Source organism: Theileria equi, assembly GCF_000342415.1.
Source record: "Theileria equi strain WA chromosome 4 map unlocalized gcontig_1105316255033, whole genome shotgun sequence".
Classification (NCBI taxonomy): Eukaryota; Apicomplexa; class Aconoidasida; order Piroplasmida; family Theileriidae; genus Theileria; species Theileria equi.
In genome coordinates this window covers 734,488-751,251 of record NW_004668228.1, presented here as the reverse complement: position 1 = coordinate 751,251, position 16,764 = coordinate 734,488, and the positions used below count along the sequence as shown (strand labels likewise).

General features: G+C 36.4%; 7 protein-coding genes across 7 annotated transcripts; 2 read left to right on the top strand and 5 right to left on the bottom strand.

The window, feature by feature from the left end:
- Positions 1-114: 114 nt before the first annotated feature.
- Positions 115-506, bottom strand: BEWA_015170 (hypothetical protein; the record flags this gene model as incomplete). The annotated part of the gene is made up of 2 exons (XM_004832353.1): positions 115-282; positions 318-506. 2 exons carry the CDS (start codon positions 504-506, stop codon positions 115-117), a joined length of 357 nt encoding a protein of 118 aa, XP_004832410.1.
- An 841-nt stretch (positions 507-1,347) lies between these two features.
- Positions 1,348-2,894, top strand: BEWA_015160 (hypothetical protein; the record flags this gene model as incomplete). The annotated part of the gene is made up of 1 exon (XM_004832352.1): positions 1,348-2,894. The coding sequence occupies one exon, from the start codon at positions 1,348-1,350 to the stop codon at positions 2,557-2,559; it is 1,212 nt and encodes a 403-aa protein (XP_004832409.1). The 3' UTR covers positions 2,560-2,894.
- A 129-nt stretch (positions 2,895-3,023) lies between these two features.
- BEWA_015150 (conserved hypothetical protein) lies at positions 3,024-4,976 on the top strand (the record flags this gene model as incomplete). The annotated part of the gene is made up of 1 exon (XM_004832351.1): positions 3,024-4,976. One exon carries the CDS (start codon positions 3,024-3,026, stop codon positions 4,974-4,976), a length of 1,953 nt encoding a protein of 650 aa, XP_004832408.1.
- A 63-nt stretch (positions 4,977-5,039) lies between these two features.
- BEWA_015140 (conserved hypothetical protein) lies at positions 5,040-6,078 on the bottom strand. Its single transcript, XM_004832350.1, has 2 exons — positions 5,727-6,078; positions 5,040-5,687 (listed from the first exon to the last, which is right to left on the bottom strand). The coding sequence occupies exons 1-2, from the start codon at positions 5,980-5,982 to the stop codon at positions 5,056-5,058; spliced, it is 888 nt and encodes a 295-aa protein (XP_004832407.1). The 5' UTR covers positions 5,983-6,078; the 3' UTR covers positions 5,040-5,055.
- Positions 6,079-6,084: 6 nt separating this feature from the next.
- On the bottom strand, positions 6,085-8,058 carry BEWA_015130 (conserved hypothetical protein; the record flags this gene model as incomplete). Its single annotated transcript, XM_004832349.1, has 5 exons — positions 6,085-6,456; positions 6,496-6,900; positions 6,936-7,336; positions 7,376-7,667; positions 7,711-8,058. 5 exons carry the CDS (start codon positions 8,056-8,058, stop codon positions 6,085-6,087), a joined length of 1,818 nt encoding a protein of 605 aa, XP_004832406.1.
- Positions 8,059-8,426: 368 nt separating this feature from the next.
- BEWA_015120 (conserved hypothetical protein) lies at positions 8,427-9,151 on the bottom strand (the record flags this gene model as incomplete). The annotated part of the gene is made up of 3 exons (XM_004832348.1): positions 8,427-8,612; positions 8,648-8,706; positions 8,743-9,151. The coding sequence occupies 3 exons, from the start codon at positions 9,149-9,151 to the stop codon at positions 8,427-8,429; spliced, it is 654 nt and encodes a 217-aa protein (XP_004832405.1).
- A 389-nt stretch (positions 9,152-9,540) lies between these two features.
- On the bottom strand, positions 9,541-16,722 carry BEWA_015110 (pre-mRNA splicing factor prp8 family member protein; the record flags this gene model as incomplete). The annotated part of the gene is made up of 1 exon (XM_004832347.1): positions 9,541-16,722. The coding sequence occupies one exon, from the start codon at positions 16,720-16,722 to the stop codon at positions 9,541-9,543; it is 7,182 nt and encodes a 2,393-aa protein (XP_004832404.1).
- Positions 16,723-16,764: the final 42 nt, after the last annotated feature.

The following is a 16,764-nucleotide window of genomic DNA, read 5'->3' as shown; positions in this document are numbered from 1 at the left end:
CACTGGATACCGCATATATTTCATGGAAAATAGTCCAACTTACAATATCAATGGGATACCGATTATGATGTTCAGTATACTGTAAATTATATTAACTGGATCTATGCCACGGGCCTATACCACTGAATTTAAAGTGAATAAACTTACAGCCAAAATGATCGTTGTCAAAAGATTGAGTGAAAATGGTACAAAATAAAGGAAACACGATTTATGAACATGTTTCATTATCCTTTGGTGCTCTTCATTTATATCTTTGATATCATAATGAACCAATTTTATGAACTGCAAGTTGCTAAAATATGAACAAAAAGAATTACCTTTGGATAATTTCGATCTTCCCAATCTATGCAATTACTATGTTTGGTTTCTTGCTCCTTTGTTTCTATGGAAACTTCATCTTGTTCTTGCGATTCGGAATCCTTCTTAAAGAATTTTTCAGCCGCAAGTCGGACAAAAATGGACTTGTTAAATCCGTTTTCTTGTGGACTATCCTCGCACTTATCCATTTATTAGATAGAATTTTATAGATCTTTTTTGCTCCAGCTTAGTATATAGAAGGACATGCAGATACAGTATTTACGAATTATTAAAGATCAAATGTAACACACAGTTGCTTTATGTCCGAGCAGTTTATACTGATGAGATTCTCATATATTTTGGCCATTAATTCGGTGGATCTATTTTCGTCGTGTGCCATTTGAATAATTAGGGAAGAAAATTCGCACCCGCAGCACATACTTGATGTTTACACATCTATGATACGGTAAAGACAGTTCCTGATATAGCTTAGACTTTTTATCGAGTCGAAACGTAGACATATAGATGAGTTTATGGGCAGCTGGTAGGTTGGAGTCCCACTTTTATAGATAGATTCTATTATAAGCTGTAAACATTAGATTAAATAAATCCCATTACTTATAATGGGATACCATAAGATGTTAGAGGTTGTGTATTCAAATATAGGTAAGGTTTGTGTTTGTTGTCCTTATAGCTCGCATAAATATAGACACCAGACTTCAATATATTCAACAGGTTATATACTATTGATTTAATGTTTAAAACTTGGATTTCTGATCCCAAGAAATATCAAAAAGATAAATAGGACCAATACGACGTATGTCGTATTCTATCCAGAAAATATCCAGAATTTTCATGTGTCATGGTTTTATTTACAGATAATAAACGTAATTTGCGGGTGAATATAGCGACAGAGGATCTTCCTTAGAGTCTGTTTTGACATTAAAAATAATTATTTCATGAATCACCAAGGAAGATATATCCCGAGTAACATAAAAATGAAGGTCTTATTTTTTCTTATTCTTTTACCTACTGTCACAATATCTGTAGATGATGGTAAAATCGTTGCACAAGGTGATTCCATTAACATCACCATCGGAATCTGACCCTCTTAGTGTTAATTCTCTTTCTATATATGAAGGAATTAGGAATAGCAATGGCTCAATAGAGAGTAATTGCGAAAATGAAGATGCTTCTGGATCTGCTATAGATGGAACTATCTCTACCGATACTTGTAACGTGGATACAAATAGAGATCGGTCATATGAACAGTTGAATACAAATCAAATATCCCCGGGAATCTTACATTCTACACCCATTCTGAATTCTTCTAGCATTCCAGTTTCGTCGCGTGCTATTCATGTTTCTAGAATGCAACCAAAAAATAATAAAAGAGTTACAGATATTAGACATACAACAACATTTATAGAGAAAATTTCCCACTTGGGTGACGAACCTGCTTCAACATTCACCGTTATTTTACCTCCTTCTCCAGAGAATTTATCAGATGATGAATTACAAGATCTTTTTGTGAGATCAACGTCTCACCAAGACAGGGAACACATAGAAGATTCTATAATTTTACTTTTAAGAGTCATTGTATCCAGAGTTAACAAATTTGTAGGGGAATGTAACTCCAAACTTAAATCAGCAGATATAGATCCCCAAACCACGAAAGCAGAGTACGAAAAGCAATATAGAGCATTTGAAAAATATATACTTGACTTTGATATTGATTATGAAAGAAGTATTATGAAAAGGAGTAGACAACTTCGCGATAGTGAGCTGCCGACCATAATTCGAAACGCATTTGAGTATAATATATCTGAATTAAATATAGAGCATGCAAATTCCATAGGATTTCCCGTTGCATACGAGGGCTGTTTGCCTCTTTTACGACTTTTATATGAGCATTTGTTCCTAGCTAAAAGCAGTTTTACTTCGAAAATTCAGGCACGAACGGGTCTAAATGTCCTGCTGGAGTTGAATGATACGGTAGATAAAATGATTTCGCAGTTGTTAGCAAAAGAATTTCAGATACGGGATAGATATGATGAAGCTGTAGAAACCCTATACATTGCCATTAATCAAACATACAACACAGTCCTTCCAAAAGCAAGGATCCTATACAACAGAAGAAGGGCTCTAGATCTTTTTAAGGAGGTAGAATGTGAATATACCACAGAACAAGTTAGAAATGACGGAACAAAATACTTGGAATCCGTATTGGAACTTCCTGTCTTTATTGAGGGAGTCTATTAGTCAATACTTACATGAGAACTTGAACCTTATATCCAGTAAATTTACAAAAAACTGATAGACTGCTTTAGTAACTTGAATTATTCCTCATTTTCGAACCGACAAATTCCCATACTTACGTCATATGCCTCCAAAGCCCATATTAAGGATAATATTGACGTAAACTCTCCTAATCATGCAAAAGAACGGCAAAATTCTTTGTCTGTAAATGAAAGTGGTATATATGCAAACCAAATTCCTTTTCCTCCATCCCAAGATACAAATTCTATGGAACATAGAAAGCTGCGCCTACACAATTGCTTTTTCACTCAACCATTTATTTTTGTATTTTTATTCCTTGTATGCTCTACTTTAAACACGCTTTGTGACTGAAGTATGATTTAATTTTTGTGTACTTTGATATTCCTGATACTGATTTAGAAATTTCTTAACACATTACGCCATGAACTACGTAGATATGTAGGAAAATGCTAATTGCCCTGGTAGGACGTTCTAATGTAGGTAAATCGTCACTTTTTAACGCTCTTATAACAAGAGTAGGTGGAATATCGAACATTTTCAATTCCGTAGTCTCCGATAAGCCAGGTACTACCAGAGATGCTAAGCACGGAAGGTTTTACCTTCTTGGGAATAAAATTACCTTGATTGATACGGGAGGCATTGAACACAGTTTCCTCAGGGAGATTGATTCCAAGAATTACGCAAATTGCACTTCTCTGGTGGAGAAAATAGAACAAGATGCCTGTTCAGCAGTTAAAAATTCCAATTTAGTTTTTTTTGTTCTAGATGGGAAGGAAGGTGTAACCCCTTTGGACATACAGATGAGTTCTAAGATCAGAAGATGGGTTATGGAATCTTCTAATAATCCAGAAGTTAAATTGATAGTAAACAAACTTGAGAAAAAAGACTCAGTAGAATATTATGAAGGAGTAGGTAATTGTATATCTGAATGTCACGATCTGGATTTTGGAGATCCTATTTTTGTTAGTGCACAGCAAAACCACGGGATTGAAGAACTCAGAAATATCATTAAAAGTAAATTGAAGAATAAAGACATCAAAAAACTGGAAGAAATGGCAATTTTATCGCAACATGTACCATATATTGAGAATCTAGATTCATATAATGAAGCAGAGGACGAAGATCAACATTATGAAATTGATAAATCCATACGCGTATGTTCATCTGTAAGAGGTAGTTACAGGCCGAATGATCAGTGGTTAAAATTGTTAGATAAGATTTGTGGAGGAGTTCCATTTAGTAAAGAAGAAAACGATAAATTCATTATCCCGTCAATATTTTCACCTGCTGAACAACTTGCACAGCTATATCTCCCAAATAACCTTAGAGAAGATTGTGTAGGTGAAGCAGATGGGATAAATGCACCCGAAGATACAAGCCAATCTGCACCGGATGAAAGTGGACATGCAGATCACGATTTTACTTCGACTACTACGTCTGGAGATGATAAAAAAAAGGTTTCTAAACCTCAAATTTCTATCGAACCTACTGTTAATCCATTAAGCATTGTAATTCTAGGAAGTATTGACAGCGGAAGAGAAAGATTAGTATCTTTGCTTTGCGGAGAACGTGTAATACATGCTAGAAAAGAAGATGAAGTCTCACCAAATTGGCATTCTTCATTTTCCAAGTGGAATATAACACTACAAACGGAGAATATAATACAACCAGTAGAATTACTGACCACAGCTGCATTAAACCTGGGGGGTAGTTTGGGGAAGTTAGCGTCCAGACAAACCATCGCATTGTTACGTAAATGTGATTTTGCAGTATTTTGCATAGACTACACAAAAGGGGAAAGAAACGTAAGAGATACTGCAGCAAAGGTGACATTATCTAAAAGAGAAGTGGCATGGTTAACTAGGGCAACAAGATTAAATAAACCCATAGTTATAGCTGTTCTGACAGATAAAGGATCTAAAAAATGCTCTTTGAGTGATGATACTCCCTTAAGTCATGAATTTGAATCCATTCCTATAATTTCTATACCGATGGATTCTTCTTCCAGTTCTATCACTAAAGGAACATCAAAATCAATAAATAAACTGAAAACTACTGTACATTCATTGCTACATAGAAGCAAACAAACCATAGAAACAAACACGTTGAATGCATGGTTACGAGCTTTTACTGCAAGGTGGCCTCCTCCATGGTTTGACGGTGCCAAAGTAAACCTAAAGTTTGCCGCTCAGGTACGTTCCAATCCACCTACATTTGTTCTTTGGACAAACGTATTTTCTGCATTTCCGCAGCATTACTTGAGACAATTAAAAGCAGCACTTTCTGATGAATTTGAATTGAAGGGCGTTCCCATAAGGATTATATTGAGGACTACATTTAAACCTAGCAAAAATGTAGACAAGACTAAAATAAGAAGAAAGCTATTTGATAAACTGTAGTATTCAAGTGTGCTATATATGTGATAGCAATACATTAAAATTATAAACTATTTACGTTACATGATACAATAATCGAAAACTAATCAACATGAATCGTTTTGTATAGCCTCCCTGGACGCAATAAAGCGCCGTCAAGAATTTCCGGAGAATGATCGCTGGTAGCAACTACAATGATTGAAACATCTTCGCACCTAGAATTCTTTTTGTTGATTCCATCTAGTAGAAGTAATAGTGTAGCTAACAACCTTCTTTCAAGTGGTTCAAGAGTATCTTTTGTAGTCGAAAAATAGTGCAATCCATCTAAGCATATGCATAATACTCCATCAGTAGCATTTTCTATGGATGACTCAAATAGATACCTAAGCATTTGCTCGCTTTCACCGAAATATGGAAGGAGCAAATCTGCCATGCGAATGACCGATAGTTGTAAGGTTCTTCTTGGTTGAATACCATTTTCAGCTCTATTTACACATTCCTGTACGCTTTTAAACCACCTTATGAATTGATTTCCAGAGTTGGTTCCATGAATAAGGATATTGGTGCTTGTGTCTATACCGTAGATCGAGTAGAGATACTTGTGAGTGAGTAAAGGAAGGATTATACCTAACATCTCAATTTCAAACTCAGATGTTGGATTATGAATATACGATACTTCGTTATTCTCATCCTTCAAGTCTGACAAACCCTTTTTCTTGAATAAATCCTCATCTTCTGTAGTTATTCCTTTATATTTTATGAATCGGTACTTACCAAGGTTTATCTTGATATCTTTAAGTTCTAGATTGACCAAATGACATACATCTTCTATTATTTTAAAAATTTGGCCCAGCCGAGGTAGATCTAGGAATCTAAGTCTAAACAGGGATATTTCTAGATATTTTCCAGCATCATTTGAAGATAAGGACTTTATTAACCACTCAAGTACTCTTAAACGGAATTCATTTTGAGGATTCTTTATCAAGGGATGTGTAAATAGGTAGACTAGATCCAGACTCAGAGTTGGCATGGCATAGTTTATGATAAAGATCCACAGAGTTTATAAAGAGATTGTAAAATGAGGTAAAGTATGAATAGCTAAATATGTGATGCGATAATAATTTGTGAATCTCTATGTTATGTTACCAGGATCAGGTTCTTCAAAAAGACCCTCTATTTGTGGCATATTATACTTTTCATCCTTGTGAACGAGCAAGTCGCTAATGTTTTCATCGACAACGTCTACAACGTTAATTACATCCATGTCCTTCGGATGTGGATTTGTTTCATCAAACAGGTATTTCTTGTCAGTGGAAACTTTGGTACGCTTGTCTATATTAACGAACTTTGAGTGAGGGACAGGTCTATATCCTAAACCTATCTGTTCCTTCCACATTACGTTTAGACCCATATCAGATAGAAATTTGTACCTATTGGGATAATGTTGTCTCAGAACTTGTATTTGGTCTATTGCAGTATACACCAATCTACCTAGTTTTAATCCCTAAACATCAGTTAACGTAAATATGTGATTACGAAGTACCTGTATTTCTTCTGGCTTCCCGAATTTTGCAACTGCAGTAGTTTTGGAAATTTCCATATCTGGAGTCAAATTTACTATAGGGAAACCTCTAAAATTGATGAACCAAATAAGGCCGAGTTCTAGTTTATCCCATGTAAATGTTAGATATTTTATGCCATCACCCCAATTGAATCCAATGTGATCTAGAATTGCCCTTCGCAACCAATGTTCCTTAGCATCTGTATCTCCATTGCGAAAATTGTCGATAAAATAACCCAAGGGCATACCATGAAATACTTTAGGCCAATTATCATTTTCTGGCACTCTCCAATTTTTGCGTAAGATATTAAATGTTACAGGTTCAAATTGTGTCCCCGAACGCTCACAAGATATCAGTAGTTCCCTGTTATGATCAAAATACATATCCTATAATGTTTTTAGTGAAATGCTCATAAACCTACGTTGAATAGCACGAGACATTGTACAACTTGTTCGAATGACCAATGATAAAATGAATAATGGTAACCCCCCTCTATTTCAAACCTTGTGTCTCTTTGAACAAGTGGACAGACACTTGATGATTTGTGCTTTTCTAGTATTTCGGATACTATAGTCTTCAATATTCTTTCTCTAGGCAAAGCCTTATTGGAAGGTGCAGGTAATTCCTGAGGATTACTAAACATTAATTGGCTCATTAAATATTCTCTTTCGTCCTTTAGAAATTCGTTTATTATTTTCTTTACTTGCTTTGTGCGTTCTATAACCACAGTATTGTCTTCGTGAATATCATAAAGACTGGCATGTTTCAAGGGCTTAAGTAGATTCCATTTTCTCAGCCTTGTGGTCACACTCTTTGCAGGCACTGTAAATCATTTTATAACGCCATATTCTAAAGACTTACAGTAGATGCTGTCCAGTTCTTTGCGTTTCTTAATATATGTATGGGTTGGAAATCCAAGCAGCCAAAGTAGTTTTGGAGCCTCTTTAACATCAGAGACTGGAAAATGCTTATTCTCCAGCTGTAGAGATTCGTTGTATTTCTTGAACAGAACCGGATCTTTCCCATGTAAGTCTACCAAATCCAATAAATTGTTCAGGATTTCCCCTAATGGGTAACCTGCAATATATTGATGATTCTCATCTTCTTCATCGAATACGAACTCATAACCAATATTATAGTCGTTATACCTTGACTGTATTGTTTAAGAATTTATTGTAAATTTGGATGAAACATACCCGGTATATCAACAGTCCCATCAATAATTTCCATAATCGTCTCGATATTTTTAGTTTTGCATCAGATAGTTTACCATCCTTATCAGAAGAACGTAAGAATTCCATCATTTCAAGATCATTATCTGTATCGTTGAAATTCTTAGTTTCAGCCAAGTGTGCGATGTCTTCTTCCTCAATATCACTTCCATTTTCATTGGGATTTGAGTATGTCAAGGAAGTATATTTAGGTAATATAGAAATGCAAGGATGTGTAGATAAACCTCCGGATAGATGCGTTAAAGAGCTATCTCTGACTATAAAGGCACGTACAAGCACCAAAAGACGATAAAATATTAGATAAATGTACATTAGACATTTTATTATACAAAATTATAGTATGCTTGTTATATACACTAAACCTGTGTGTTATTTATAACATTAATGAGTGATCTTCTGTCGTTGGTAGATCACTAGAGAGCAGCATATTATGAAGGAGCCAATGATTTTTTCCAAAGTGATTACCTCATCAAGAAAGATCGATCCTAGTATCATAGTGAATAATGGGCGAAGAGTTTGAAACAGGGCAATGCTAGTAGCGCCAAGAAGCTAAAAACATTATGGATGTGGAAGAGTAAACTTGCCTTTAATGAGTATATTTGTATCTTCCAGCAAAAGTAAATGATGCCAATTGTAGAATATAGTACAATAAAAAATTGTTTAACTGAATTTCAGATGATTTAACGTATTAACAGAAACAAACAACTAAGATTCGATATGGTTTCAATTGATGAATATATGCCACCAGATTGAAATAAAGAAAATAAAAAGGCTCCAGGAAGACAGAATACTATTGATATTGCGATTTGGTTCTTTACGAGTGAAAATGAGTCAAAACAATCACGTGCAATTCTCAAAAATACAACCTAGTTTAGAATGTCTAAGTGGAATAACAAGAAACCTGCAGAGATTTTGTGATTGGTATCATCATTAAAAGAAAGTAGGTTGCTAAAGTAGTCTCTGTAATAGAATTTTATCAATGATAGTGCAATTTACCTCCCAAACTATCCCAGAGATTCAATGCCAGTGTAAGGCCAATTGTTGAAAGAAAGAGGCAAAAACAAGTAACCTTCGTCAATTTCTCAACCCTTAGAATATGTGAAAATACTGCAGTTACCATGGGTATGGTAGGTGAAATTATACCCACAGTTGATGCTTCCGATCCTTCCATAGCAAGAGGCAAGATAGATTGTCTTAGTGCTCCGCAAGCACACCCACATAGCATCACCCAGTTTATGCGTGAATTGTTCCTTATAAGCGTAATTATACGAACATCTTTGTCCGTTTCTGTGTCTGACGATTGAGGTTCCGTATATATTATATACGCGAGTAGAAACATTGATGTTACTGAACGCAAGAGTATAAAGCTTGGTCCTGCACCTCCATCAAGCATAAAATCTCTCATTACGATTGTATTACCTACAATTGAGATGTGTTATGCATTGAGATTTTACTGTGTACGACATACAGGAGTGTAGAAACATTGAGAAAGCCATCAAGCAACTCGCAATAAAAGGAGAGCTATAGTTACTAGAATCATCTGATTGGTGGATATCAGATATCCCTGAACCGTTGGATTTAATGCAGCTGTCGCACGGTTCCGAATTGGAGTGAGATTCACATTTACACTCTAAAAGAGGCAAAAACGAAGAACTTCTATCGTCCATTATTCCAACTTATGTAATTTAATGTATATTTTAAGATCATAAATTCTAAAAATATAACTTGGATACCATACAAATAGGGTCGTGTATGCTCTAACGTGGATAAACAATTCTAAATTTTTTAGCACTTTTAAAAATGAGATTCTGCATCAAAACCTTTCATGTCACTAGACTGTGCAAATTGCAAAAAGTGTATTGGTCTGTGAACTGGATCGTAAAAGGGTTTTGGAATTTCAACGTGAAGTTGGTATTGCATATGGCTAGAATGTTTGGCACCCATAAAGTTATAGTTCCAAGCTCCGTCCATAGGAACTAAGAAAAATCCCATAAATGTCTCAGATACAAGCACTTGAACTTGGTCCAAAAGCGAACTTGTATTTGCGTCTTCTCCCTTTGGAATGTCCATAGACAAAAGTTTGTAGGCAGCGATAGCACATGAACCTGGTGTAAATGTACATGTTGTCAAGAGAGCATTTGTATCCCAACCAAAATCGTTCATCATCCTACTATGGTTTTCAAGAGCTTGAACAGGAATTTCTCCTTCACTGGGCCGGGTAAATAACCATCCTACTGGTGTCAAATGCTTTAAAGATTCATGTTGTGGACATTGTCTTGGTAAGTCAACACTCTTGTGACTTCCAACTTGAGGTACCAATACCATACAAACGACTTTCCATAGATTCTCTTCTTCATCTACATTTTGTTTTTCTGCATAAAGATAAACCGCAATCTGTGTACGAAGGTCTGATACAGACAACAGCATCTTGAGCAAATTCTTGGGTATAACAAGTGTATCTGCAGATTGGATGTTAGAGACATACATGTGTTTGTATCTGAGGTGCAAAGATCCAGATGCAAGACATCTGCTTCTCCAGTCGGTTTTGCTTGCAAATACCTTTTGTTCGTGAGGACTTTGTGTTGTTACAATGATCTCTTCTCCATGTACATTAACAGTTCGTGTCGTAACTGATTTAGTGGCTAATTCATTGGCATTTTGTTCAATTTCTTGTCTCTGTGCGTCAGGAGTAGATATTTCCATACCAAGAATAACATCTCTAATTTCAGTTTGTGTGAGACTGGATGGATTAATTCCATTCCTCTTGGCATAATCAGCCAATATAATATCTTTGAGTGCTACTTCACAATTGATCCATTCTTCATCTGTTAAACTCGGCCATACATGATGTGCAAGAGTAACGGTTGTCTTGTTTGGTCTCAAAATAACTTTTGCACGGTCACAGTTTACATGTATCGCGCGCAATATGAGGATTAAGCGGCTAAATGCCGTACAACTACTTATACTCTTGAGCCAATCATCATATAGATTAAACAACACCATTTCTGGTTGTGTAGCCTTTAATATCAGATCCCCAAATTTCTCCAAATTCATAATAGACTTATAAGGCAGCTGCAATTCCGAACCCTTTATAACAATATTAGGGAAATCCAACAAATGAACCTCTAGAGGATCAAGCATACCCCTCCTGGTGACTATAATTTGTTTTGGTTGTTCCTCTACAGGAAGGGAACGAATCAAAGCTGCAACTTCTTCTGCAGTCTTCCATTTTGCAAGTTGGCTAAGCCTCTTCTGACCAGCCCATACAGAGGTATGAATAACCTTTAAAAACAATTGTCCAGTTTTAGGGTTAAATATAAATATTGCTCCATTTGTTGGTTTAGTTGTGAAGTTTCCTTCAAACGTTTTATGCATTGTGACACGATAAACATTAGAATCATCAACAAACCAAATAGTCTGAGCACCAAACAGTTCTCCAAAATTTTGCGATGTTAGGTATGGCTCCGTAGGTTCACTAGCATAAAGTTGCAAACCTTTTCTAATTCTTTCTCTGAGAGAATACAAGGCAGGATTCGCCTTCATGATCTTATTCATTGCCTGAGCAAGTACAGGTTTTACTCCCTTGAACCAGTAACCGTATCCACTGTGTAAATTATAGGCTAAATCAACGGCTATCAAGCAACCAGTAGGACAGGGATATATAGACATACTATCAGTTGTGTAATCCAAAAATTTTGCCCTAGAATATCTTTCGATATCATGACTATCATAATCACCCCAACGTAGTTGCACATCTATCCAATATTTATTGCTGGTAGTTTTTGCATCTTTTGAATCCATATCAGAACGCATATCATCTGCGGAGCCATCTGTCAGAAGAGAAGGTTTTGACACATGCCATTTGTATGCTGCAAGCAGGAGAATATCAGCACAGCTACTGTTCATCTTGTATGACTTTCTTGGATGTATAGTCTCCTTCTGCACAGTTTCAATGTCCAACGTATCAAGCATTTGATCTAGAACCTGGCAGAGATCCATTACAATAGATTCATGTATTTTTTGCCACAAATGAGCCCTGAAAATCTGGATCAGGGAGATTTTAAGAGTAGGAAGTTTTCCATGCATAAATATACCAGTAAGATCAAGTTGTACTTGGAAACCCACATAAACATTTGCTCTGTTGATCGTAGGAGACCACCAAAGTGTAAATCTACGATTTGGAATTTGGTTCAAACCACTTCTTTGTGCATTTGTCAATTTCTTATACTTCATTGATTCCTCAAAACCGGAAGCCTTTTCCCAGAATAATCCTTCCCAAGTAGCAAAGTATGTTCCCTTGAAGAGTGTATGTTCAAGGATACCTTCTACACCGCCCAAGGCTTGAATCATATCTGTCCTATAATTATTAAGATTCCAAAGTTTCCCATCATGCTTTTGATGTGTCCACCAAAACTGATTAACCTTCAAAAGATGGTACTGCTTAAAATCTTGCTGCACACGCCATCCTTTATCATAGGCAAGCGTATGCCTATCCTTCTGGAAAAGTGTATTTATTCTAGGAATACCACGATCCCAAGAATCTTCCAAGTCTTCCAAAGTAAGTCTACGATTCTGAGCCTGGGCTTCTTGCCTCTTTAATGCATATTCAGCCCACACTCTTTGACTTTCTATGAATTCACTTTCCCAAGTTTGGATATATCTGTACAAGTTAGGTATAAGTTGGTCCTCTTCATGAGATAATCCACTTCTAAAGTGAGTGATACCTGCATCCGTTTGCTTACTAAATTTCAGATCAGATTGTGGGATCAAAATATGTCCCATAGAAAGCATACCTAAACCTCCAAGTTCTTTTGGAGTATAAAACACAACTGGGGGGAATCTGGAAGGCATTTTACTATTTAGACCTATCTTTATACGTGTTTGTATCTTGTTTTCACATTTAACCAATAGATCAAGTAGTTCATTCGTGTGTATAACGGCTTCTCTGAAGTACGTCATTAATCCTATTAGTGCAGTATTCCATTTATTGGCAATTTTTGTAAATGTAGTACCTCCACTGGACATTAGAATTTGGCGTACCCTATTTTCAAATTTTCTCATACTTTCTTCATCTACCCTAAGGTACGCAGTAGCTGCAAGTTCCTTTGTTTTTTCATTCTGCAACTTCCAGGTAGCTTCTAACTGTGATGCCATTTTTGAGGATCTAACCCTTGGTAACATTCTAACTTCGAAGCCGCACATACTAAACAAAAGATTGGGATTATCCTTTCCATATACAGATACAAATGAGTCAGACCATTCTAAAGTCGTTATAGATCTTGGCAGACGTGCTTGTATTTCCCAAAACGTAGCACGACCTAAATTTACATCTTGCTTCATTAATCTCATTCTACAATCCTTTGGCCAGCAACTCTTGTTATTATATCCAACTACGTTTTCATTATTTGGATCTGGGTTTTCAGTGAGATATCTCTGTACCAATTCCCTGGCTTCATTGTTGGTAAATTTGAAAAGAATATAGATTTTGTCAATATATCGGCAATAAAGTCTGATGGGATGTCTAGTCTCGGTGGCTGTATCGGTAAAACACAGGAAGTCATTTAGCATACTATGTGGACCTGCAATTTCTGTAGCTCTCGTAAGTCCCAATACAAGTAAATCTAAAATCAAACCATAATATTGAAATACGAAAGATGCGAACTGTAAACCCCTAATGAATCCATAGCTGTTTATGTGACTCATATCCTTAAAGGCAATGCTAACGTTATTTTTTGCTGTTATATAATCTGCTACATTATGATCCACAATAAGTCTAAGGAGACGGTTCAAAAGTGTAAGATCAATCTTTTCATATACCCTATCAAATTTACTCTGTAAAAGAACCAAATGTGTATCATTAAAGTTCCATACATCATGGAGATTGTTTATTCCTTGGCAAAACTTATAAACTAACAGAGGTGGAGGCTCACTATCCGCAGGTTTTATCCAATTTGGGAATAACCCCCTCATATCACCTTCAAACCAGAGATATTGGCTCAGATACGCATCTGTAATTTTCTCTAGAGGATCTATATCGTAAACAGGAGTAATGTGGGAGTATAAATCCATATACTCTATAGTAACTTCTTTAAATGTTCTTTGTGTTAGTAAATGCCTTTTAATTCTACTTAACGCTTCATGAGGATTATCATAAGCCTGTTCTATAAGACCGAGTTCTTCTCTCATTGATTGATTCAGACGGCTAGATGCAGTATATTGTTCCTTTAATTGCTCTAATGCTAAAATCAAAAGCTTTGTATCGTGCTTGTAGTTTAGTGGAGGAAATGGGATATGAGTGAACTTCCTTGATTCTAACCAGTGCACAGCAGTAGTGTATATAGCAACTGCCTCATCTGCGCTTACATATGGACCATCCTTTAGATAGTTGTGTTGGCGTTCCTGTTCTGACTTTAGCCATAAACGAGTGAGTCTACCCAAATTTTTCTTACATACGGTCTTATCAACTGTTGCGCCCCTTTTGATCCTTTCTCTGTTATAGTATGTTGCATTTGTCCACCAGTCAGCCTTCATTTTAACATATCTAAGAATTAGGTTTTCAATAGCAGCTGGAAGTTGTGGGACCTTCCATGGAATATTTGCTTTCCAACATCTCCAGGCTTCACATAAATGTTGAAAAATTGTATTAACCTTTGTTGCACGAAGTCCAACTGGCATCATATCCTTAATATCATTCATCACAGCTCCTCTGAGTTCAAGATCGAATTTTGACTCCACCCTCTGCTTTGTAACTGTCTTAGCAACACCCTTAGATACACGTCCCTCAAACTGTCTTGCGAGTAAATTACCTAACCATCTTTCAAGAAGAGGTAAAATTCCTCTCAGGAAGAAACACCAAACTCTCCATCCACAAATCCAAAAACCGCAACCAGGACCCTTACCTACAGGACCCGTATTAAATCTGTAATAAATCAGATGCTTTAAGTCTTTGCACATGCGTACTTGACGCATTAAGCGATATTTATAACGATACATACCAGTGAGTTGGCCAACATGAGAGAATATATATTGAAGGCCATCTGCAAGTTGATAAGCATCTACATTACCTAATCTATACTGTACATGAGAATCTACTACAAGTTTTGTCAATCTTAAAATCTCACGACACAAATGGAATGCATTACCAAAACGTGACTTCTTACGCTCCTTTGTAGTAAGGGTCTTCACCGGTTTCAAATTAAAATTATAGTCCAGATGTAGATAGTTGAGATTTTTACGATGTATCAATAGATTTAACATATTGTAACCTTGCCTGCAAATTTGTAGACCGACTTCAACCCAATCCAATGTGGTAGTTTGAAAGAATTTAGTACCTCTGAATACCTTAAACAAACGTCTTTTAACCATGCTTTTAGGCTTTTTAGCATGAAGATGGCTTATTACCCATCCTTTCAGTAGCTTCTGATAAGAAACACGCACTTTGACAGGGTATGTTGATGGAACGTGTTCACGAAACCAAGATTGCACAATGGGCAAATCTATAGCTCTACGACATCTACCTGATCTCTTATCAAACGGATGAGGTGCCCAACATAAACTTATTCCATTTGCAGTCGTTTCGTTCTCCAATGGTACATCATTTAAGAAAGGTTCCATACCCTCGGGTAACTGATACTCATCATCAGTAGATGTTTGCAAGGTATCCTCCTCCTTAATCCTATATGCAGGTAAGGGATTTATTATAGGGTCATAATAAAATGTAGGAAGCTCAGGATCTTCCTGTTTAACGTAAGCACAAAGCTTGGTATGGTAAACACCAATGGCAACTTTTCTCGGTCGATTGTTATACAGGTATGGAAATGCAATCTTATACTCGGTTCTAATCTGTTGTCTAATTATCAACTTGGAGATATCGTTAAATTCATTCCAATCCTCATCTTCATCATAAGTATCCCTATATAGTGGTTCAAACTTTGGTCCTCCAGGAATTGCAGTGTTCAATGCTTTAGCTGTGTAAAATGCCTTGAGATTAAATAGATAAAAATAATTATCATCTTGTATATCAGAAAACAGCTGGCTAGCTAATCTGTACAATACACCCATTTGTTCAATAGTCAAAAACCATTTCCTATAACTTGGCCCATTTATATGTTTTCTATTATCTTCAAGCGGTCTATGATCATAGAACCAGTCTATTACGCTAGCATCTTCTTCAGGATCAAGGTCCATTTGTATGGGATCCAAAGGTTGTACATCCAGAATATTTTCAGAATAGTCAATTGGTGGTTCTTCATCGTCAAATGGAGGGAATCTCATACGTTTGAAGTGTCTTCTGTCACGTTTTTCTCTTCTCATCATAATCCACATTGTTCCCCATTGGGCAAGGAAGATTGGATCAGCTACCCATGGTATCTCATCAACAAAAGTGACAGCACCAGTTATATGATAGAGAACCTTCACATGACGAACCTGTTCCCATGGCATAGGCATATTCTCTAATAACTTATAAACAGCATGAGGGACATACTTTAGTGCTCCCAAATAAACTCTTTTATCATATCTATATTTCCTACTACTCATATCACCATGATCACGAACAACCTTTCTTATGTGTTCTGGTGGCATAGGAGCTGCAAAAGTTGTAGCCTGAGTAGAAGAAGGCTTAGTAAATCTCCTAGTGTTCAATTTTTTCCATTTGCGAGCTTTATCTTGCATCATATCGAAATTAGACTTTTGAAAATTCCAGTTTGGTAACTTGAATCCGGGAGGCATGTTAGAGTTAACCATCCCCGGTAACATTTGCCCAGAAGCATCCTTGGCTGGTCCATGGGCTCCAGGGACTGACGATGGGAGAAAACCAGGGGGTAAAGAAGCATTGATATCATTTATACCTGGAGGAAATGGAACGTTAATCCCGCGTACGTCCGGCGCTTCTGAACTACTGGGTTCGTCTTCATCGTAAGGCATAGGCTCGTCACAATCTTCTCCAAGTGAGCCGAATTTATTATAACCCTCCATTATTCTTAATAAACCTCAAATATGTATTCTATATCTAATATC

Excerpts from the sequence above, each read along its gene's own strand:
- BEWA_015140 (XM_004832350.1), bottom strand. The coding sequence starts at position 5,982 with ATGCCAACTCTGAGTCTGGATCTAGTCTACCTATTTACACATCCCTTG. Across the intron at positions 5,688-5,726 it reads AGATATCAAGATAAACCTTG|AAGATGAGGATTTATTCAAG; the intron begins GTAAGTACCGAT and ends GAATAACTACAG.